This window comes from Nuphar pumila, chromosome 12, assembly GCF_984573655.1.
Source record: "Nuphar pumila chromosome 12, dmNupPumi1.hap1.1, whole genome shotgun sequence".
In the NCBI taxonomy this organism is placed as follows: Eukaryota; Viridiplantae; Streptophyta; class Magnoliopsida; order Nymphaeales; family Nymphaeaceae; genus Nuphar; species Nuphar pumila.
This window is the reverse complement of record NC_143260.1, coordinates 104,081,132-104,105,657: the sequence shown is the minus strand read 5'-3', so window position 1 is coordinate 104,105,657 and position 24,526 is coordinate 104,081,132. Positions and strand designations below refer to the sequence as shown.

Below are 24,526 nucleotides of genomic sequence, written 5' to 3'. Positions count from 1 at the left end.
TAAAAAAATCTCATTTAGACATCAAAATCAGATGATTGAGCAAGTTCTTATAAAACCAAGCATGTAGATCACATCTGTATGGTTAGATTCAAGAGAAAAAACAAAAAATTCATGAAAATCACACTTCACACATTAGTTCTCATATTCTAGTGACTCATTGTGATCGTTGCAAAAAAATTTGAGGTGTTTACACTATATATATATATGAAAATTGGTTCCACCTAACTATTCATAAAGTGTGGACAATGTTGGATTTTAATGTTTCAAGGTAAATCTGACTTTAATTTACAAATGTGTTCAGCATATTTCATTTGCCAGGGACCAATTGTTAGACCATGTTTTTTCAATAAAAAATATGATTTTATGAGGTTTTAAAATTATAAAAATTTTGAGCCATCAATTTTTGAAACCTTATAAATCTCACATGTCATAATCAGATGATCCAAAAGCCCATTTCTACTAAACAACACATATAGATCCCATCTATAAGGTTAGATTCTATAAAAAGAACAAAAAAGTAAAAATTTAAACCGTCTTGCACCCTCCTACCATTAAGCGGAACCAATATATATATCAAGGTTTTAAAACTCGATGACTCATCACTCGGCTCATCCTTGAGTGACTCGTCACTTGGCCGGGTCAACTTGGTGACTCCCGAGTCATATTAACTTTATATTTTATATAAAATATATAAATATATGTATATATTATCTATATTTTGTAGTATTTTACCAATATATTATATATAATATACATTATATGATATTTTTATAATATATTTAATGTATACTTTTATTAATACATATATAATCATATTTTTATATATAATATACATAATATTTATATTATATTAATATACATAATATTTATATTATATTTTTATAATATATATAATTATATATAACTATATTATATATGTATATTTATGCATGACTCGCCCATGACTCGGCTGAGTTAAACCTGTTTTTTGACTTGGTGATTGGACAATTTGGACCGAGTCAACCAAGTCATCGGGTCAACCCAAGGCGTTTTTAAACCTTGATATATATATATATATATATATATATATATATATATATATATATATATATATATATATATATATATATATATATATATATAAGAGAGAGAGAGAGAGAGAGAGAGAGAGAGAGAGAGAGATTGGTTATGCTAAATAGGTTTTTTTATCTTTTTTATTTTTTCATGATTCCAACCCCATAGATGTGTTCAACGTAGTTGTTTTATTAAGAATCAACACCTAAATCATGTGTTTTCAATGAAAAAAAATGATAGTTGGAGTCTTGAAAATTTACAAAGTTTTTGGACCCATTGAATTTTCAAACCTTATGAAAACACACCCATGTGTCAAAAATCAAATGCTCCAAAAGCTGATCCCTATAAAATCAATTACATAGATCACATCTGTACAATATGAATTTTAAAATAAATAAATAAAGCTCAACAAATCCATTTAGAATATTTTCAGCACTCATATATATGGGTTAATATTTGATGCAATTTTTTATATATTTAGAGGGAGAAACCACCCCCAAGATACCCTGGCTCTGCGAGTTGTACTTACTGTCGCTATCCTAGTAATGTAAAACTTGGTGAGCTTACCCCCTTGAAACACCTTTTTTTCTCTTCTTATAATTACCTAAAATTGTTGGCTTTGCCTGCCATACTTACATCACAGTCCTGATAGTGTTAAATGCTTAGGCTTGCTCAAGGGGGTGACACCTATGAGATTTAAACCTAGACTATCTGCCTAGCGGTCTAAGCCCCATTCAGAGCCGTACCTGTGTTTTATGGGGCCTGAGGCAGGGAAAAGATGGCCCCCTATTAATAGTAGGAGTTGGGGGGCAGGGCCTCCGAATTTTTTTTAAAGAATCAAAATAACAATAAAATTTGCATTCACATTAAACAAATATAATATTTCAAATATTTATATTATATTAAATAAAAATGTATAAAATATTTATATAAACTACCTAAACAATACTCGTCTGATTGTTTTAGTGGAAAAAAAATCAATTTAATCAAGTTGTTCAACATTAATTAACAGAGACTAACTAATACAAATATTTATATTATTTTTAGATTTAACTAGCAATAACATTAATTAACAAAAAATAACTAACAATAATTAATAGTAATTAACTAACAAAAATTAACTGCTAACAGAAATTAGAAATTACAGTGAAACAAAAAAATCAAGAGAATAAGACACAACCTACCTGATAGTATCATCATTCAAATAATGATAAGATTTATATTTTTATTAAACAAATATGATATTCTAAATATTTATATTATATCAAATGGGAAGCTCGGGCCTTAAAAATGAGCCCCTAATTTTTTTTTGGGCACGGGGCCCTGAGGCCCAAGCCTCATTGGCCTCTTTACAGGTCCGGCTCTGGCCCCATCCCACTATGCTAAACCCCTTTGGGGTATATTTGATGATTTTGAGGGCTAGAAACTATTGGGCTAAAAATCATAGGTTCAAGCTTGATCAACTCAATTTGATCACATACATGGGTTTAACATGATTTGTTTGCTAATAATGAAACCTTGGATGGTATTATTTCAATTTAAAATTATGATTTTTTGGGTCATGAAATTCTAGTGTATTGCAGGCCATTGATTTTTTTTTGCACTTGAAAAGCCTACTTATATGTTACAACCACGACTCAAAACTCATTTTCTACAAAACTAACCTTATCTATCACATCCATAAGATCCGATCTGCAAAAAAAAGTCTAAAAAATATGGAAACAAGGTGATTTATGCTGGGTAGTTATATGCCTTCAATATCACCAAATATTATATATAGTCACTGAAATATGAGCACTAAAATATAAGGACAAGAAATATGGGCATTTTCAACACTATTTTTGCAAATCCAACTATGTGGATGTGATTGGCATGGTGAATTTGCTAGGAATCAATCATTGGATCATGTATTTTCGATAAAAAAAGTGATTTTTGTGATTTTTTTAATGTTGATTATGAACCATTGATTTTAAAGCCTTAAAAAAATACAGTTTATGCATCAAAATTATATGATTCAAATGGGTTCTTATAAAACCAGGCATGTAGATCACATCGAGTTAGATTCAAGAGAAAGGAACAAAAAATCTATGAAAATCTGTGGTTCACACATTAGTTCTCATATTGTAGTGACTCTCTCTCTCTCTCTCTCTCTCTCTCTCTCTCTCTATATATATATATATATATATATATATATATATATATATATATTGCAAACCTACTAGTATGCATCTTTCAATGTGTGGTCAAAGCAGGGAGTACTCCCTAGTTGGCAAGTGTGTCTGAGGTTTTACGTCAATGAACTTGGTGAGCGATGCTGTCTTTGCTGGTTATCTTAAAAAGGAAGGTTGAGAAGTATAAAAAAAAAAATTAAATGTTTTTATTCAAGTTCTTTGCAACAAAATATAAATATTACGATAACTTACAAATATGGCAATATTTTAAACTTGTAAAACGGGTGGTAATACATCACATTTTTTCGTATAATGTTAAAAAAATGCCACGATATTCCTCACTATACCTCCCTTCTCTTTAGCAGTGAGTAGGGGGTAGGCAATGGGCCCTGGTGGGCCAAGGTTTAGGTTCTGACTCGTTACCTACCGGTCTGAAATTCGCCCGTTATATGCATGGGCCGGGCTTGGGTTGGCACACGAGCTACCGGGCCGACCCAATGGGCTTGAGTTACCTAATTAATTTTTTAGTAATTGGTTGCATAGTAACTTGATAACTATTACTATTTACCTAATTAGTTTTATTGATTATGAAAAATAGAAAGATAAATAGATGAGTGCATTAATCTTTCATTTAATTCATTGCTTTTTTATATTATAAGAATTAATTTATGAATTTCATTAATCTTGAACATTGGTTCATTGGTCCAATGGGCAAGGTCATGGGCTGCTCTTCAAACATGATTGGATAGAGCCCAAAAGGATCAGTTCCATTTACAAAACTGGTTGGATTTAGAACAAATAATGTTGGTCCAGTTGGACCTGATTGGGATTAGCTAAACAAATAAGTTTGGAACTGGGTGTAGTGTACCAGGGTCCATAACTGTACCAGGCAATTTTGTCAGTATCAATATAGGCCCTGAATCGTTTGGCCACCGATTCAACCGATACTCAACTGAATCATTTTGTATCAGCCCAAAAATAATCAAAAAATTATTACATATCAATCATAACGTGACATGGGTTAAAACCATTAAAATAATTTAAAATATTATTAAAAATATTTTTTGGTATTTTTTTATATTTATTAAAAAATAGTCAATTCAAGCTTGCAGCGTATCGAATTTCTGTCGATCCGATGTGTATACATGCCGATACACACAGATACTGATAACATTGGTACCACTTGTTCTGAGTCGAGAGTCTTACAATACTGGGCCAACCAAGATCCGACCCGTTTGCAACCCTGGCCTGTCTGTCTGCTTTACCGGACCCACTTGCAGCACCACCACGATGAACATGGTCAGTTTTGTGAGCACCAAAGAGATGGTTGGTGATATTCTGGCCTTGTTCCAACCTGGGTGTTCTCCAATGTGGGCTCAAATTTAAAATTTGAATTGGTTGAGAACTTGGGAGTTTGGGAATGCATGGAACCAAACGTTGGCTTTTTCCCAGTTTGCAAAAGCAGAACCAAAACCAAAGTCTTGTGCCCCTCCACCGCCACCTAACTAACGGCTACTGATCACAATTTTTTCAAATTGATTTCTCTTTTCCTACCTATAAAAAACCACCAAACAAGATAAAAAAAAATACTAAATCCGTTGGAGGCCCATCTCAACCCCTGCAAAACAAGTCAAGCCTTAAAATGGAAGAAGAAAAAAACATAAGCAAAAAAAATGATAGATGGATCTCAACCACCATCCTCTGTAGCCCCAAACGGGTTTGGGGTAATGTGACCTAGCCTATATAGGCCGCTAGGCAGGTGGTGTAGGTTCAAATCTCATGGGCATCATTCCTTATGCAAGTTGAACTGTGATGACTTCCCCAAGGCAAGAGGTGAGCTTACAGAGTTTTACACTTTCAGGACAACGACCCTAAGTATGGCAGACCATGGTTTGAAAACTCGTCAGGTCAACTCGTTGACTCGGCCCAGATTGGCCAGTTACTTGGTCAAAAAACGTAACAAACTCTGTCTATACAAAACTTGGCTGAGCCAGTTGAGTTTTAGCATAACTCAGCCGAGCCAGTTGAGTTTTAGCATGACTCAACCTAGTTTGCCCATGACTCATCCGAGTCAAGCATATATACATATATGTAATATATTTTGTATAAAATTACATATATTATATAAAATATAATATAAATATTATATATAAACATGTAGTTATACATATATTAATAAAATTATATATTAAATATATTATAATAATATCATATATTATATACAATATATTGGTAACATGATATAAAGTATAAAGTTAACATTACTCGGCAGAGTCAAGAGTAATCAAGGAGGAGCTGAGTGTCGAGTCACAGGGTTTTAAAACTATACAGCAGGCAGAGCTAGCGCTACTAAGTCTTTGGCCTTGGATAAAAAAAAAATCATAGATGGGACCCATATGAAAAAAAGGGGGTCCCCACTTCATGTTTCTTAAATCTGAACCATCCATGGTTCCTTAGTTTTCAAAGTATGTTGAGGATTTTACTTAACAATGAATCTTTAGGTATTTGTTGGAGTAAAAATACAGTTAGTGTAATGTGTATGTAGTTTTTGCATTGGTATTGAAGGAAAAAATCCTTCTAAATTTAATTTTATGACAAAATTTTTGCAGCCTATTGTTATTACATGTAGAATTTTCATGCAAAAATAAATATTAAATTTTCATATTTTTTCATATTTTTTTTGTTGGCACTAACTAGTTGCTTTTTTTTAGAGAGAGAGAGAGAGAGAGAGAAGGCACTAACTAGTTTAATTGGATGAGTGAACACTTCCGAGCAAGGTTGTTAAATGCGATGAGGCGAAACGAGGCGCTTCGCCAGGCGTACGCCTCTCACAACTGGCATGGAAGTGAAGCGGTGGGAGGGGAGGCAGTAAGAGAAGGACCACGCGCCCAGCTGGTACGGAAGCGAGGGATATGCCGGTCATCCGGTGGTCGAAGAAGACTGAGCAGCAGCTGCAGCACAGCAACTCCGATGGTGGGTGGTCACAACTGGTCGGAGGTTGATGAGGGGGCGCATCATAGCAACGCCTTAGTACCTTGAGCGTGCACCTCGCCTCTGAGGCGTACCCTTCAGGTACTGAGGCGTACACCTCTCACAACACTGCTTGTGTTGGAAGATCAACCCTATTTATTCAAGTCACGTATCTCAACTGTGAGAGAGTGAAAGATCTGACATGTTGGTGATTTGAGAACTCCTCATAATTTGTAGAAGCCAAAAGTAGCACAAAACTTCAAGATTCTTCTGACCATTTTGTACTTTGACCGTTGACCGTCCAATCATTTTTCAAGCCTCATTACTAGGGGTGGCCAAATCTGACACGACCCCCCACCCCGACCCGCTCCTTAGGGGGTTCGGGTTTGCCTTAAACAGGTTTGTGTCGGGTCGACCCGCCTAACCCGTTTATTAAACGGGTCAGGTTCGTGTTAGGGGTATGCCAACCCGCCAACCCCACTGACCCATTTAATAAATGGGTTAGGCGGGTGGGTCAACCCATTTACCCAACCCACCAACCTGTTTACCCGACCCACCCGCTAACACGAACCCAACCCACTTACCCGACCCGTTTATTAAACGGGTTAACCGTGTTGTGTCGGGTTACCCATTTAATAAATGGGTCGGGTTCGTGTTTGCCACAGCCGACCCGTTTAGTAAACGGGTTGGTGACTCGCCAACCTGCTGACACGACCCGCCAACCCGACCCGATTGCCACCACTACTCATTGCCCTAGCCAAACTGTGCCAAGGCTAAGAACTCTACAAACGAATGAGTCAAGGTTCGGCTTTCCATTTCTGATTCAAATCGGTTGACCAGTTTTACCAAGAAACCTTTTAATGTTCTCAAAATTACAGATATATCTCACTAGGGCCAGCAAATTTCTAGAAAGATTATGACGATAATGCCCTTGTGATCGAGTGGAATACCATGCTCCTGCATAAACATCTAGTTAATAAAATTCCAAGATGGTTTTTGTGCAACCTTTACTCAAACATCTTGATTTATGTCAAAATTTGGCTTGGACCCATTCATTTCAAAGTGTATATTAGTTATGAAATAATGTTATACTTCCTATGATATCATTGCATTCTTGCACTCACACTATACCCAAAATGAGATTTTGGCCATTCTCATGGCTTACAACATGTGAGCTGAAAGTCATCACCACTATGGTTGATGTGACCATCATGCCAAAGATAGAGAGTGTTATGGGCTTTTTGAGCAGTGTTGTCAGTATCGGTGCTTATCGGCCAGAGAAAAGTGATATGATACTGACTTGAATTGGTTATTTTTTAATAAATATAAAAAATATCTTAAAATTAAAAATTTAATATTAATTTAGTAATTTTAATACATATCATGTTCTGATTGACACATAATATTTTTTAATTGTTTTTTAGCCGATTCAGAATGATTTACTTGAGAGTCAGTATCGGCCGATTCACCTGAATGGTTGGACAAATCGATACTTCCGATTCCGATACTGACAACACATTTTGGGACACCCCTCCAGCAGTTCTCTCTCACATGAATCCTCCCTCACGCTTTAGGATCCTCACTCCATATCATGTGTTAGAGAGAGCGACTGACTCTTTAGGCTCCTCACTCCGTATCTGTGTGAGAGAGAGAGAGGGGCCTTTCCGTTACATCTTTACCCTCTTCCTTTTCCTTGGTTTTTTTTATTTCCAGTGTTAATGATGACACCCCTCACTTCAAATTACTACCATTCATTGCCGTGTCTCTCCTTCATCCATATAAATATCAGAAATGCACCTTCCAGTGGAGTCTGAAGAATGGTCGTCATCATATGGATAGATGCCCTATTGATGGTCGTTCTGCATTGGTCTTTTATAGGCCTCTTGGCCAAAACCCAGCTTCGAGTTTGGGCTTCTGGGTGGCGAGATCTCTGAGAGTTTTTGCTTGTCATAGTGGCTGCCTATCTAGGAGGAACACCATTGTCGTCGGGAGGTCCGTCTCTGCTAACGTTCAGAAGGTGAGTTCGAGTGGTTTGCAGAGGTACCCTCTTCCTGGAATGGAGGGGCTTGTAGAAAAGGAGGGAGAAGCCGAGGAAAGGAGAGGTGGGTCAGTGTCTAATGGGAGTGATGATTTCAGAGAGAGTGGGTCTAGCTGTGAGAGCTCGACGTGTTGTGGGACGAATGAGGAGCAGAGTTGCTCGGAGGAATCGCCTCCGTCGGGATGGTTAATTGGGAAGGGTGAGGGAAAAAGTTGCTCGGTTGCTGTTGGTGTTGGCGAGAAAGAGGACACCCATGTTTCAGAAGAGAAGAAAGAGAAAATGGATGAGAAAATTTCAGGTAATATAGTATTTTCTTTTTATCTGGTTATTCCTTTTACCAAATTTAGAGAAAATGGTGAGTACCCACTTTCCTAACAGTTCGCATTGCACATGGAAACGTGTTGCGTAAACGGTACAATTAAATGATGAAAAGAAGCAACTCTAGTATAAAGACGAATAGTTTTGGCATTTGTTTTTGGTCCATATATTACTTTAGGACAAGGCATAATTATCCTTCCTTTTCTTTTGAAGAAATTGAGATGATGAAGGAGAGATTTTCAAAACTGTTGCTCGGCGAAGACATGTCAGGTAGTGGAAAGGGCGTCTGTACTGCTCTAGCTATCTCAAATGCCATTACCAATCTTTGTGGTATGGTTTTCTTCTAACCTTCCTTTTGAAAATTTTAGTGGGGATTAGTTGAAATGGAACTAGAGCTGTTCCTTTCCCCTTTTTAATTTGAATTACATTTGAATTTCCCTTCTGCAGCTACTATTTTTGGGCAATTGTGGAGATTAGAACCCCTACCTCCTGAGAAAAAATCAATGTGGCGCAGAGAAATTGAGTGTCTTGTCTGTGTTAGCGATCACATTGTTGAAATGATCCCTTCCTGGCAAACATTTCCTGATGAAACTAAGATGGAGGTAATTGAATTTCCAGGAGTTCATCAATTCTTCATTATATGTTTGTTTTAGTTCAACAACAGGAACACATTCTACTGATCGCTAAGTTGTCTTATTTAGTCATTGTTCATGTTTATAGCAATTACTCTCTATTTTCACATTGTTATTCTCTAGGCTTTGTGATTAGTGCATTAAGCATTTGGTTTGTGGAATAGGTAATGACATGCAGGCCACGTTCAGATCTTTATATTAATCTTCCAGCTTTGAGGAAACTTGACAATATGCTGCTTGTAAGCTTTCAACAACAGTCTGCGTTTCTTATCCCCGTGTTTTAAGTTGCTTCTGAAAACTTTTAGTATAACAGGAAATACTAGATAGTTTCAGCGACACGGAATTCTGGTATGTTGATCAAGGTATTATAGCACCTGATGCCGATAATGGGGGATCTTTCCGAAGACCTGGCAGGCGCCAAGAGGAGAAGTGGTGGCTGCCTGTCCCCAGGGTTCCTCCCTGTGGCCTCCATGAAAAATCAAGGAAGCAATTGCAACACAAACGCGAGTCCACAAATCAGATACTTAAAGCAGCCGTGGCTATAAACAGCAATGCTTTGGCAGAAATGGAGATTCCTGAAAGCTACCTAGAATCTCTTCCGAAGGTATAAGTTTCCCATGAGTTTACTTCATTTGGTTTCTTCTATTCAGTACAATATCTTTACCCATCCATTTTATTGAGAAATGTTGATTATGATTGTTTTAGAATGGGAGGTCAAGTCTAGGAGATGTAATACATAGATATATTACTTCAGACCATTTCTCTCCTGGATGCCTTCTTGATTGCCTGGACTTGTCTTCTGAGCACCAAGCTCTTGAAATCGCAAACCGTGTTGAGGCATCAATTTATGTATGGAGAAGGTCAAACACGAAACCTATGAACACTGCGAATCATTCTAATTCAAGATCTTCATGGGAGATGGTTCGGGACCTAATGCTGGACTCAGATAAACGAGAACTACTTGCAGGAAGAGCTGAGAACCTCTTTCTTTGGTTGAAACAGAGGTTCCCTGGTCTTTCACAGACTACCCTGGACATGAGCAAGATTCAATATAACAAGGTTCTCATATTTTCTGCTACCTAATTTTGCAGATTTTGACCTCAGTTGGAGTTTGAATGTTTATTGCTAACAAGTTTGAAACATGACTTTCTCTTGTAGGATGTTGGGCAGTCTATTCTAGAGAGCTACTCTAGAGTTTTAGAGAGTCTGGCATTCAACATCATAGCTCGGATCGACGATGTTCTCTATGTAGATGACATAACCAAACATGCTGATCAGTTCTTATCTGTACCTACAGTCAGTGTGTTAGAACATAAGAAGGTCACGCTGCCCTACTCTATGCCCGTGTCTTCTACCCCATATGCAACTGCTTTCACCACGCCGAGCTTCTCACCAGTGCCACTAGTCAGCCCTGCAAAGGGAGGTAACTCCCCATTTATCAACAACAAGCCCCCTTCTCGTGGGTTTGGTGTGAAGAAAGTTTTGACAGATTATCTTGGTGTCGATGCCAAGGGGAAGAAGAACACTCTAGATGTTCTGAGTTCTATCAACAGCAAAAATGAAAATGTGGGGAACAGGAAGGAGACAGTTGGTCCAACGCTTCACGACTGATCAACAATGCCCAGCTCTTCCTTCAGTTTGCCAACTATGAATTTGACATGTGGAGTGATTTTCTATGGATCCTGGGAATTCATCTGAATTGTGTTTTTGGTCTTTGAGAAGTTTGCTGATTCTCATGGCAGCAACAACTTTGTACATAGTGCTAAGTTCCATTGCTTGATTTTGAATCAAATAGATGAGAGCTTACTCGTTCTTACTCTTTTCATTCAATTGATCATTAATATTATTTTTCAAATATTTGAAGGTTCTATCTGTCATTATTTTAAATATGTATGGGGATTTGGAATTCTTGATTAAACCTAAACTTTGGGGTCTAGACCTCAGTAGCATGATCATGCTGACATGATGATCTTGAATCCCTATGCAATAATATCCTAAGCGAGAGTCCATAATGAAAACTGTTAAAAGGCTGCAATTGATGTTGCTGCTGTTCTGAAACAGTGATATTAAAAGCTAAAAGCGTGAGCTGGCACTGCATTAAAATCATGGCTGAACTTGATAGAACAGTTGATCATATTTATAATAGTAAAGTGCTATTATTACCCTCTTTTCCAAGCGGGCAGTTTCGTCTTGATTGTGGAAATCTGGGGCAATATCCTCAATTGTTGGTCAATTGCCTCAAATTTCAAAAGTTGTATCTCATATTTGATGCGTTCCACACCAGACCTAAACAAGTCTGTTTTGGTTCTATATGGACCGAAACTTGTGTGTCCATTGAGTGCTACAAAAGGCCCTTCTAAAGTCTTGGCCTCCAAAACTATTCACCATTTTTGCTGGTATCCTGCATCAGGTCTTAGCCTCGGCATAGATTTCACCATTTTTTCTTTGCATGTTCACATCATGATGGTAATCCCGGTACTTAGCTATACAATGGACTGAAGTGGGTCACTTGAACCCACTTGCAGTGGGAGGCAAGCAGAGCCGGACCTGTAAAGAGGCCAATGAGGCTTGGGCCTCAGGGCCCCATGCCCAAAAAAAAAATTAGGGGCCCATTTTTAAGGCCCGAGCTTCCCATTTGATATAATATAAATATTTAGAATATCATATTTGTTTAATAAAAATATAAATCTTATCATTATTTGAATGATGATACTATCAGGTAGGTTGTGTCTTATTCTCTTGACTTTTTTGTTTCACTGTAATTTCTAATTTCTGTTAGCAGTTAATTTTTGTTAGTTAATTACTATTAATTATTGTTAGTTAATTTTTGTTAATTAATGTTATTGCTAGTTAAATCTAAAAATAATATAAATATTTGTATTAGTTAGTCTCTGTTAATTAATGTTGAACAACTTGATTAAATTGATTTTTTTCCCACTAAAACAATCAGACGAGTATTGTTTAGGTAGTTTATATAAATATTTTATACATTTTTATTTAATATAATATAAATATTTGAAATATTATATTTGTTTAATGTGAATGCAAATTTTATTGTTATTTTGATTCTTTAAAAAAAAATCGGAGGCCCTGCCCCCCAACTCGGGGCCCATCTTTTCCCTCTGCCTCAGGCCCCATAAAACACAGGTACGGCTCTGGAGGCAAGACATGACAGCTGAACCATAGGTCTTGGAAGTGCGTGACCACGGGGGTGCTAAATTGGATACAGGCCATGTCATGACTGATCCACATCAGAATAGTGAAATTTTAAGCAATATGTCCAAATACAAATTCAGATCTGAGCAACATTTGATGAAGTAGGGTTGCATCTGGATCCAAATTTTATAAGGTACTACCGTATCTCCTCAGGAAAAAAAGGTTGCATACAAGCTGAGAGAAACATCCATTCTCCAAAAAAGTTCGCTCCCTCTCCCTTGTTAGAGAAGAGTCCACTCTTCTCTTTCTTCAGTTCATTTCAAATTCAAATGGTACGCTCAAGAAGATTGGCTGGTTCCGCCATCCACATCATACATCTACTGAAGTATATTTCACAGAAAACCAGATATGCCCAATCTCTTTATACATGTAAAAAGCACAAATAGCTTGAAAACCACTGTTTTAAATGATAATATACTAACATTGATCACTCAATGTATAATAAAAATACAAAAATTGTTGATTTCTATAATTCAGACTGCAGTTTGTAAAGCCGGTGATTTTGCTACCACTGGCAAACTTGTTCTCAAGTCCCCATGCTTCGTACCGGACAAATTCGATTCAATCGTTAAACAAGAGGAAACTGTCTCAGTAAGCCTCAATTTTTGGCAATTGGCAATCGATCTTAGCAAGCATAATCATGCTCTTTGCCTACCAAAGTAAACAAGATATCCAAAACTAATGTCAAGCTCTGCATTAGGAAAAAAACATGCACAGAAGCTGACTGATTTCTTAGCACATATCTCATTTTTCACCACCAGCAATGTAATCGGCAGGCCCATCGCACCAAGCAAACATATGACCGACGGACACAAGGAGAGCAGCCTCAAAGCAAAAAGAGTATTTGGCTAAAGTTTGTATAGATGCCTCAAGAAATGGCACAGCTTAACTTCTAAAAGAAACAACAGATTACAGTGAGACTATTTACAACAAAACAAGAGTATCATATTACTAAACAATAATGTACCAACAAAATTTCACAGCTCTCTCACTTCAGCAGAGAAGCATGGCACAAATCAGAGAATGAGCTCATCTTGTTTAATAACACAAAACAGTTAAATATAAGATGCTAAAAAAATTTATGCCTATTAAGATGCTAAAAAACTTTATGCCTATCAAAAAAAGACGCTATCATGGTTTGTTTCCCTTTGTCATCTTAAAATAAGGGATTATAATCAGGTAGTCTAAGAATACAAGGCTCTGCTGCTTTGCACGGTACACGGTACACGGAAGGCAATACCAAAACAGGAACTCTGTTGTAGAAGAGCACTTAAAAAACACGGGCTCTTGCAAATAGAGCAAACCGTTGTGTTTAGGTAACAGGCTCCTCCTTTTCAGGTGGCACAATTGGTATCCAGATTCTTCCCCTTGGATCATTATCCATGAGGCCTATCCCCAGCATCGCCAAGTCGTTCCTGATTTTGTCAGACTTCTCATACTCCTTGTTCTTTCTTGCGGCAGTCCTTTCTTTGACACGCTGAAGCAACTGCTCTTCTATTAGTTGTGCTCTCTTCAATGCCCTTTCTCGCAGTTGCTGCAAAACCTGTTTTATTTCAATAATAAAAGTTTAATCTTTCGTGTCGGATGAATCAATTCAGCCTTCTGTGAAACTTTTTTTTACCTCACAAGTAGACGGTGACATCAATCCAAGAACAGACAGAACATCCCTCACTTCCTTTTCCAATGCAATTAGCGAAAGGATACGGGAAGGCTGCTGCTTCTGACCCCCCTGTATTGAAGTGAAGCTGATTGAATTACCCAAGCGGAAAGTCGGAGACAACAAGTTTAGCCAAACTAAAACAAAAAGGGCAAGATACAAAATCCATACTTTGCCTGAGTTGAGACTATTTATGGTCTTAAGTGGCTCCCACAAATCCTTCAAGACATCGTTAGTGTGCAGGTCATTTGCCATTGAAGCCTCAACATCCTTCCGGAACTTGTCAATGCAATTCTTGGTGTCAAGAGTAACACGTCCATTGAGACTTTTCTCTCTGAATTGGGACAAAGTCTCTTCACAGTCGTGCAACGTCTGAAAATAACTCAATACTCTAAAATCTTCACGCAACTCATATGCATGTTGTATAGTAGGAGAGCTTTGATTTTAGATGAAAAAAAAAGCTAAGAATTCAGATACCTGATATACATAAAAGAGACGTTCTGATGCACTTTCCAGTTGAGTTTCTGAATAATTAACTGGAGAACGATAATGAGTATCCATCAAGAAAAGCCTCAAAGCAAGTGGATGATACCTCTCAGTAACCTACAAAGTAACAGATACATAAAAAATGCATGCCTAGGAAGATGAAAGCAAAGAAAATAGTGTGAAAATACTGTGTTTCACCAATTAGGAAATTTCCCCTTACCGTGCGTATTGTGAAAAAGTTACCCAGTGACTTGGACATCTTTTCTTTGTTCTCGGTCACAAATCCATTATGCACCCAGTAGCTAACATTGCTATCTGGGCAGGCAGCGCAACTTTGAGCTATCTCATTTTCATGATGAGGAAATATCAGGTCCAACCCGCCCCCATGGATATCAAAAGTATGACCTAAATAATGGCTGCTCATGGCACTGCATTCGATGTGCCACCCTGGTCTACCTGGACCCCATGGGCTATCCCATGTTGGTTCACCAGGCTTTGCTGACTGAAATAATAGATGACTTGGCAGTCAAGATAAATCATGCAAATAATGGCAAAATTATAAATTCTGCTGAAAAATATCCAGGGAAAAAATTGTCATCATTTGTGGGTAACCTACTTTCCACAAAGCAAAGTCAGCAGGGTTTCTTTTCCTTTCATCTACAGCAACTCGTTCCCCTGCTCGATTGTCTTCCAGCTTCCTCCCAGACAAACGACCATAATCAGGGCACTGATCAACAGAGAAATACACATCTCCTTCTAGTACGTAGCCACATCCATTATCAATGATCTATCACAAAATAAGTGGCATCAGAAACAGCCTCCAGCTGCATGATGTTATATAACACAAAATAGCAAAACGAACAGAACTACTACACTTTCAATACACATTTGAACAACCATCCTACTAATTGAATTTATGGCCAAGTATATATGATAATCATTCATAGACTAAGCAGTTAATCATGATTTTTAGTTTTTACCCCCAAAGGGAAAGGGAACATGATGCCCACATAGCAGTCATGATACTTAAAGGGTTTAAGGATATGAAAAACTATGTAACAAGAGCCAAGGAAACAAATAAGTGAACTCGATAACCGACATGTAATGAGCTGTTTGAGACATAGTTGGCAAACCCGGAGAGTCGACTCGGGAATCGCCTGAGTCGACCTGGATCAGACCCCAACTGGGTCACGACTCAGGACTGCCGATCCAACCCATTAAACATTTTTTATCATGTATTTTATTATTTTAATGCATGATTCTTATATAAAGTCACTTTTTATGAAGAATCTAATATTGTTCAATGAAAAAAGTTAATAATAATGTATAATTATATGTTTTTGTAACGTATCTATTGACATATTAGCTTGAAGTTTAGTAATTTCCATGTCTTAGACATGTGCTTACACTATAAAATATAGTCCTGACTCGTCCGAGTCAACCCGCTGACTCGGTGACCCAGTAGGGGTCCGATCCTAGCCCAAGTCACGAGTTTGCCAACTATGTTTTGAGATCCTGGCTTGAGCTTGGCTTGTCTCAGTTGAGTCAAGCTTGATAAGGATACAAATAAAGAGGCACTTTTATCTTAGCAAATTATAGGTTAATGAATAAGAGGTGACTATCAAACTCAATTACAATAAACTTGCATATGTGATTAGATAATAAATTTATGTTTCAGATAAACGTATTCTAACTAATAAATGTAAATTTTACATAAACATATTCTAACTTTCATAAATTATTGTAAATGGGCTTTGAAGCTCAGGCTCAAGCTTGGCTCGTTAAACAAGCCTGAGTCTTGGGTCAACTTGGCACATTTAGCTAAATAAGCAATTCCGAAGCCGAGCTTAAGCAATGTGATAGTGTGCTTTTGCAAGAAGCTTGGCCCATTTTGCAGTTCACCGAGACCAAACGCCAGGGCAAGCAACAACTCCCAAAATGAGGCTCCACGAAAATGGTAAAATACATTAAAACATGCATGAGACTGTCTATAATATCAATAAGCTATGATTGCCAACATATTGAATAATGTTCAAGGGAAGCAGAGTATACGTACATGACAACAAGAACAAGATACACACTTGATATGAAAGTGGAAAGGTAAAAACAGACTAAAATAGAAATGTGCATAAGAGAACTCACAGAAATAGTTCCCTGCTAGATGGTTAAAAGATTTGACGACAGTAAATATTTAACCAGATATAAAATGCTGCACAGACAATTAGGTTGAAATTCAATAGATTATAAAATGTGAAATACCTTCTGTATCATTTCAATGATCTGCGGCATGTGATCTGATACACGTGGTTCATCAGTAGGAGGCAGGCACTGAAGATCGGACATATCAAGAAGAAACTCTTTGCAAAACCGAGCACTCAAGCTTATTGGATCCTCTCCCAACTCATTTGCTCTTCGAATTATCTGTAGAATTATAAAAATTCACACCTCAGGTTGATCATCAAGAAATCTAGTAGTTTCCATGCTATGAAAACAAAAAAGTTGCTACCAAATATTAGATAAAGATGACGAATAAGAAGCAAAGACAGAACTAATACAGAAAAAGTAATTACAAAGTACATGCGGCAACATTTAAAAGTCTTCAAATGCAAAACCCAAAAAATAATAAGCTAGACCAATAACACAATCAGAGTTTTGGTTTTGTATAAGCACATCTGCAGCAACAGGCCACCCCATCTGGAGTTACTAAGATGGTCTTCAAACTGTACACAGTGGAACTGAATAGAAAAGAGTGGTAGTACCACCACACACTACAAAAAATCTCTTTAATACAATGAACCAGAACAATACAGACAGACTCAAACTATTTAACAAAATAACTAGGAGTGAAACAATAAGAGCTACAGTCTTCCAAAAAATTTCTGTCTTCCGAAATTTTTCTATGTTCTACTTCCCCAACTTTCAAGTTTGAAAATCTGAACGATGAGAAAGATAGATACTGTCTCAATTACTATTATTGTGCATAAAATGAAATTCAAATAATCTATACACAACTTTGTGATTCTAGACCTAACAATGAAGTTCCAAGATCTTAGAAGTGGAGATCACAAGTAGCCTATACATCAGTCTCTCTTCCATGTAGAGATCAACATGCAAACTATGCGAAAAAAGGTCATAAAACTGTTCTACTAGCGCCAAAAATTAGTCTTTGACATACCCTCAATTTTAAGCCGGACATCTTACGCTGCACTTGTTCTGGGCATCTTCGAAAAAAAGGTCTGATTAAGATATGCATATCTTCTCATGTAATGCTTGATGGGTATGTTTAGGGTGGACCCCCGTACAATTGAAACCACGTTTTTACAACTCCATGGAGATAGTTCTTATCTCTCTAATCACAAAGATATTAATACCAGGGTTACTGGAAATGCTATAGCACTCAGGAAAGCGTGCTTCCATGAAACGTGTCTCAAAAGCGCAAAACGTGTCGCTTCTGAAACGCGTGGGAAAGTGACCCTTTTAAATGGGAAGCGTGATTCCCAGCGCTTCCCATTTCGCTTCCCCGATCACTTCCCACTCGCTTGGCAATATCAAGAAGTAAATTTTTTTTGGGGGGGGGCTTGGAGCCTTTAACAAAATTATTTTTGCCCAATATCGGAAAAACTCGATTCCTATTCACTTCCCACTTGAATCCTAGGTTGCTTCTAGTTTGATTCTCTTCTCGCTCCCGAGACGATTCCTGGTACGTTTCTAAGTCATCCCGTGCTTCCCGCTTCCTAAAATTTTAGAAGTGCCTCACTTCCCGCTTCCCGCTTCCGCTTCCCAAATCGCTTCCCTCTCCCACAACTAGCAATTCTTATTAACACCTTACTACTCCTGCACTATCTTAATGAAAAATGAGCTCTAGAAGAAGATAAGATGGCTGATCTTTAGCCTGCTACTGTTATCTGCAAGCCTTGTAATCATAATTTGATCCTTTTCAGAAGGAGAGCTCCAAGACAGACAGAAATCCTTTATTGGTTTTATAAAGAGTGAGGTGATTTTGCATGGTTTCCTCATTAGCTATGTCACAGGGTTTCGGCTAGCAGGGTGTCGCACCTGCGTCGACGCGACTCGACGCGGGTGCGTCCAACCCGACCCTGGGTGCGTTGACCGCACCCAGGGTCATTTTTGGATTTTTTTTTTTAAAAATTGGCCCTATGAAGCGGGACCCGTGCCGGGGGGAGCCCCTGGACCCCCCTTCCTGCAAGGGCAAAAACAATGAATCAGGCTCCACAACTCATCACTTTCATCTTTGGGGATAACCATATAAGATAAAAAAATGGTAAAAAGTAAGTTGGGCATAAATGTCATGGACCTTAACAGCTACCATACATTCATACATATAGACTATACATGATATATATATATATATATATATATATATATATATATATATATATATATATATATATATATATATATATATATATATATATATATATATTTACATTTTTGCCCCTGCCGCACCCCTGCACCCGGGTTTTTTGGAAGTGCCGAATCCCCGCACCCGCGCCCGCACCCGCACCCATGTGACATAGCTCATTAGATAACTGCTTGCTTGATATAACATATCAAAAAAAAAAGGCATAGCACATCCACAATGTGCATTCTTTATAGTAAAGGGAGAACAAGATAAATGGAACACACACTCTATGTGGTTATGCCCTCATGTCCTGCATCTAGAGAGATGTATGCAAGGTAAAATATAGTAAAAGGCCTAGTCATGCTATCTACTGTCAATTAGGTAGCCCACTTGTATGAGAAATGGAACAATAGATATTATGAAGGAAGCAACAGCAACTTTAAAGATGCATGAATGAACTGAAACACAATTGCATGCTTCTATTAAATGAGAGGAAGAACATATGACCAAATAGAACAGGAAATATCATGGAGGAAGCAGCAGCAACTTTACACGTTCATGCGTGAACTAAAACACAATTGCATGCTTCTGTCAGTAACAGGAAGAAACATATGAACAGATCACCCTTGTAGCAAGGCATAGATACACACTCAGAGGAAGTCTGCAGTTCATCTCTCTCTCTCTCTCTCTCTCTCTCTCTCTCTCTCTCTCTCTCTCTCTCTCTCTCACACACACACACACACACACACACACACAAAAGAAAAAAAAGATAAAAACATGAAACATACCATCATATTAAAGTATACAACAATAAGAAATTAACCAGAAATCACCTAAAGTACATAAGAGGTCGTGGTCAATTGCGTAGGGGTACCCCAGCATAATCCAGATTCGAACATTTGATTCCACACATATCCTGAAATAGAATTGCCTCTTTGCAAGAAATAAGTGAATTGATTTGCTTTTTCCCTTGAAAACGCAATGCTCCTATCCAGTCACATATTCAAATAAATGATCAAGCTGCAACTACTCAACATCTTCAAAACTGAACTTCTCTTATCTTGCAGGACAATCAAGCTAGCTTCCACTAGTGCCCTACAACTCTTATGACAATTGAAAATCTCCATGTTTTTTACTATACCAAGCTACTTGAAATAAGTGAAAACTGTAAAAAAAAATTGTACATTGTCTTCAGGCATCACGGTGCAGCACCACACCTACTGAAAATAACTGCTACATTTTACTATAGTCCCTACAAAAATGGCTCTGCCAATGGGAATAGCCACATATACGTCATTATCCTCTGGGATGTGTTCAATACTTTACTACTTCCAAGAATGATATCATGTAATATTTAACAAAGACGATACCATGTTCCTTTTTTTTTTCTTCCTTTTTTTGTTTTTTTTTTCAAAATGACAGAAAGGTGCTCGCAGCTCATGCTCCCCAGTTGTCTGTAAAAGTTCTGGCAGCCAATCAATTCCACAGATTCTGGGACTCAGATACCTTGGTAAAACCTTATACACCACCCCTGCATTGGAATAGGCACTAGTAAGCTTGTACATCTTGATTATGGCTATGAAAGCAAAATGTTGTCATGGTGACAGTTCAGACACCAATGGGTCCTCCCTGAATCTGGCCTAAGTACTATAGCTGACATTGACAAATATCACTCAGAATGTTGCCAAGGTGATAGTTCGGACACCAATGGGTCCTCCATGAATCTAGCCCAAGTACTATAGTCACATTGACAACTATCACTTAAAGAATGCAAGGAAGATTTCCGAAGCAATATTCAATGAACCGTTGTCCAGCCATACCATGGTAAGCTATTCAAAAACACTAGTATAACCTTTCTTTTGGGAAAAAAGCTAAAACTGCAGAATCTAAACATATCAATATGCTTAATTTATTTGACCATTTTTACCTTCATTTTCGCATGGGCAATTTCCAGCTTACAGAAAGAATCTACTTAGAGGAACCTTAAAACATGTTTCACTTAGTTTGTAAGCTCAGTTGTTGCTCACACGGTAATATTACGATAGTAATCGAGGACTCCTATTTTAGAATGGTTTCACCGTTTGATTAAGACTAGCTACATCCACAACATTGATATTGTGCTGTAACTACGATCATGGTTTGGTCTAGAACTGTTCATTGTCAAACCCCTTATGGGACTCTGGGAGGGTCAAATAGCAAATGATTCTACAGTCATCAACAGAAGTAATGGCCCATATTGCATTAACACGCAATAACCAATCAGGACCTAAAAATGCTACAAAATTAACAGACAAGGATTACAAAAACCTAATATGGAAATCTTTCAGGAGATATTTCAGTTCAAATGAAAACAAATTTTTTTTTCACGAAATTAAAGGAGTGATGTGTTCCATTTACACAAATTCCAAACATATTGTGCATAATCAGACATAAAACATTGCCATTACCAAAAGAACGAATACTACCATTCACATTTCGAACAGGAACGGATATAATATCTATAGGATGGCTTCCGTGTTGATAGTTATTTGGGGTTTTCATACAATATCCACGAACCTCCTCAATTTTTAGTTCAATGCAGAAACTGATCGGTTCTGTTAGGATAGATATATGCTGTGTAGTATCAACTATTTCTGTAAAAGATGAGATGATATTTTGAGCAGTTATGCGTCAGGTCCCATGACACAGATAGATGCATCAAGTGTTCGATAGAGATCACTTCTAAATACATTTTTTAAGATTCATTAAAATGTCAGAATGAAATAGCAGACAACATATGAAAATGCACTCTCAACAAATTAAATTAATAAAATTCTTTGCAATATAATGGTCATGGTCTGTACATTGAAGAAACTAAAAGAAAAAGTAGAAAGCAAAGAACAGTTTGAACTTCGAACAGAAGATAATGCGATAGAAACAAGCCTGTTATTTGCATTAATACATTAGAAAGAAAACGAAAAAAGGACTCATTCACTTACCTTGTCATCTACATCCGTGAAATTACGCACATAATGTACTTCATAGCCTAAATGTTTCAGATATCTGCGCCGTGTCAAATAATAGTTTCGATTAGAATTCACACAACGACCACGCCAAAAAACCACTAAATATATATGAGCTTTCACATCGTGTTGAATCACTAAAATGGCAAGAACTAGCATAAACAACCGTAAGCCCACATCTATAAACGCAATAAAAAAACAATCAATAATCAACGCCATAGCATAGCCTCTCATAATCTTCATGAACCAAAACTATTTTACCCAAAAAAGAAAAACTAGTCATGAATTTCCCGATACATTACCGAGTTCACAGTTTTCTACTCTATAACCTAGAAACACACAGCCGACAGAACACAATCAAATTAACAGAAGCGGAGGAGAGGTAATCGCAACCATAAACCACACTTCCGCTTCAACAATACGCCGTTATCTCCGATAGTCCAAATATACGGAAAACAAACAGTGTCTCTCAAAAATCGAAAAGAGGAGCACAACCAAGAGGAAGAAAAGGAGAATTCTCCCTCGATTTCCCGATACCGAACGAAAACGAAACCGTACAGCAAGCAAACGCACATAACCGAAGCAAAAACAACGGAATATCGCTGATCGCTCGGCGAAATGGGCGCAGAATCGGGGAATTTCAAGAGATCGAGAGCTAGTTGCAGGAAAAGGGAAAAGGGAGGAAAGGAGGGGGACCTGTAGAGGACGTCGAAGGCGACGTAGACTCGGGCGTGCCCGATGTGGCTCAGATCGTAGGCGGTGACGCCGCAGACGTACATGCCGACCTTTCCCGGAACCCTAGAGCGGAAGGCGTCCTTCTGCTTCGTCATCGTGTTGTAGAGTTGAAACTCCGCCGTCCCCTCCATTCTCTGCAACTGCTCGCAGACCTCTCTATTTGCTTCGTCTGCACGCACCCTCGGACGTACGCGCCGAATCAAGCCTTGCCTTTCTCCCTCTTCCTCTAGGTCGTTAAATATAGGGCGCTTCGTTTTTTTCCTTAGTTTGTCTCGATATCGTGATTTTATTGCGATATTTACGTGTTTGTCGTAAGAGCACGATAAGTTACTCGCTTTGTTTATTTTTTTATGTAATTTAGTTTCTGTTCTTTTTTTTTTAGCAGAATGCTTGTATTTATTAAAAAATATTGCAAATACTTTATTTTTGTTTTTGCTGGCATAGTGGGATGGGGCCTGGCTGCTACGCCGGCCGTCAAGGTTCAATTATCATGGGCGTAGGCCAACATCCAACACAGGCCCTGGGTCTGGTGTCCTAGCCTTTGAATTTTACATGGCCGATATGATATGGCAGGCTGAGCCAGCACAAAGTATTTGTGTCGGATGTAGTTTTTATGAAATATAAATCTTAAAATATATTTTTATATTTGATAAAAACAAAAAAATAGAAAAAAAATGATTTTACAGCCATTTAGTTAATATGGAGACTTAGGGGGTGTTTGCATGTCGCTAAAGAGCCTCCTTCCACAGTGAAAGAATCCCTCCCCTACTACGTTGATTTTGGGGCTCCTTTAGGGATGGCAGTGGACCGGGGTGGGGGACAGGGTCTCCACCCCTGCCCGGTTTCAAAATCTGAACCTTCATCCCTGCCTCCATCCCCGCATAGGGATGAACTTCAACCTCCACCCCCGCCTCCATCCCCGCATAGGGATGAACTTCAACCTCCACCCCCGCCTCTATCCCCATTTCATGTCCTTCATCCCCGGTTCAAACAGGAGCAAGGTGGGGCCCCGTTTCCCCTTAGTCTATAGTCATCCCCAAAGGCGTAGCTAGAGGGGGGGGGGGGCAGGACTGACCCAGCCCAGTCCTGCCTCCCGAAACAGTTAAAAAAAATAATTTAAAAGCCCAGTCCTAGCCCAGCCTTGATTCCATATGAAATAGATTTTTATCCATTTTTGTAGCCCAGCCCAGCCCTGCCCTGACTGCAGCAAATAGTTTGATTTGTCCATATGAAATAGATTTTTATTAATAATTATAGCCATTTTTTATTTTATCTCAAAAAAAAAAATTCGGGGGCGCTGCCCCCAACCCCCAACTATCACACAAAAAAGTTTTTTTTTGCTACACCCCTGTTTGCCCCCCCCCCCATGAATCCTAGCTACGCCACTGGTCATCCCTTAAAGTTTGGGAGCGGGGATTGAGATGGGGGCAGGGAAAAGCTTAAGTCCATCCCCGCACAGGGATAGATTTTAACCTTCATCCCTGCCTCCATCCCCGTTTCATGCCCTTCATCCCCGATCCAAACGGGGCGAGGCAGAGCGGAGCCTAGTTGTCCCCCTGTCCACTGCCATCCCTAGTCTCTTTTTACACCCGGAAAGAGTGCACCCCGCAGAAATGCATCAAAAGTAGAAAGCCCCAACTTTCAGTGGCATGCAAACTAACCCATTTACTTTGCATATATTGAAAAAGAAAGTGTCATGTATTTATCTTGAGCTTTTGGCTTTGCATATTTTATAGTTTTAATTCTATTTACTTGCATTTTTGCTAAAATATTTATAAAAGTGAGTGAAATATAATACCAAACTTAAAATTTCTCACAAGAATTTGACAGCCACTTACTTATTGTCTTATCTATAGACTAAGTACAAGGAGGATGTTCTTTCCAT

General features: G+C 38.1%; 2 protein-coding genes across 2 annotated transcripts; one reads left to right on the top strand and one right to left on the bottom strand.

The window, feature by feature from the left end:
* The first annotated feature begins 8,003 nt into the window (after positions 1-8,003).
* Positions 8,004-11,037, top strand: LOC149821426 (rop guanine nucleotide exchange factor 7-like). Its single transcript, XM_089982120.1, has 7 exons — positions 8,004-8,530; positions 8,764-8,880; positions 8,998-9,152; positions 9,347-9,421; positions 9,496-9,786; positions 9,888-10,241; positions 10,341-11,037. Exons 1-7 carry the CDS (start codon positions 8,026-8,028, stop codon positions 10,791-10,793), a joined length of 1,950 nt encoding a protein of 649 aa, XP_089838246.1. The 5' UTR covers positions 8,004-8,025; the 3' UTR covers positions 10,794-11,037.
* Positions 11,038-13,321: 2,284 nt separating this feature from the next.
* Positions 13,322-22,836, bottom strand: LOC149821425 (cysteine--tRNA ligase, chloroplastic/mitochondrial-like). The gene is made up of 9 exons (XM_089982740.1): positions 22,603-22,836; positions 21,883-21,946; positions 16,801-16,962; positions 15,158-15,328; positions 14,762-15,043; positions 14,533-14,658; positions 14,227-14,427; positions 14,020-14,127; positions 13,322-13,941 (listed from the first exon to the last, which is right to left on the bottom strand). The coding sequence occupies exons 1-9, from the start codon at positions 22,770-22,772 to the stop codon at positions 13,711-13,713; spliced, it is 1,515 nt and encodes a 504-aa protein (XP_089838866.1). The 5' UTR covers positions 22,773-22,836; the 3' UTR covers positions 13,322-13,710.
* Positions 22,837-24,526: the final 1,690 nt, after the last annotated feature.

Bases quoted from the DNA above. Each gene is read 5' to 3' on its own strand.
- LOC149821426 (XM_089982120.1), top strand. From the start codon at position 8,026: ATGGATAGATGCCCTATTGATGGTCGTTCTGCATTGGTCTTTTATAGG. The intron at 8,531-8,763 runs GTAATATAGTAT...TTTCTTTTGAAG, and splicing joins AATGGATGAGAAAATTTCAG to AAATTGAGATGATGAAGGAG. The intron at 8,881-8,997 runs GTATGGTTTTCT...TCCCTTCTGCAG, and splicing joins TGCCATTACCAATCTTTGTG to CTACTATTTTTGGGCAATTG.
- LOC149821425 (XM_089982740.1), bottom strand. From the start codon at position 22,772: ATGGAGGGGACGGCGGAGTTTCAACTCTACAACACGATGACGAAGCAG. The intron at 21,947-22,602 runs GTCCCCCTCCTT...GACACGGCGCAG, and splicing joins GCCTTCGACGTCCTCTACAG to ATATCTGAAACATTTAGGCT. The intron at 15,329-16,800 runs GTATTTCACATT...ATTTTGTGATAG, and splicing joins TCATTGAAATGATACAGAAG to ATCATTGATAATGGATGTGG.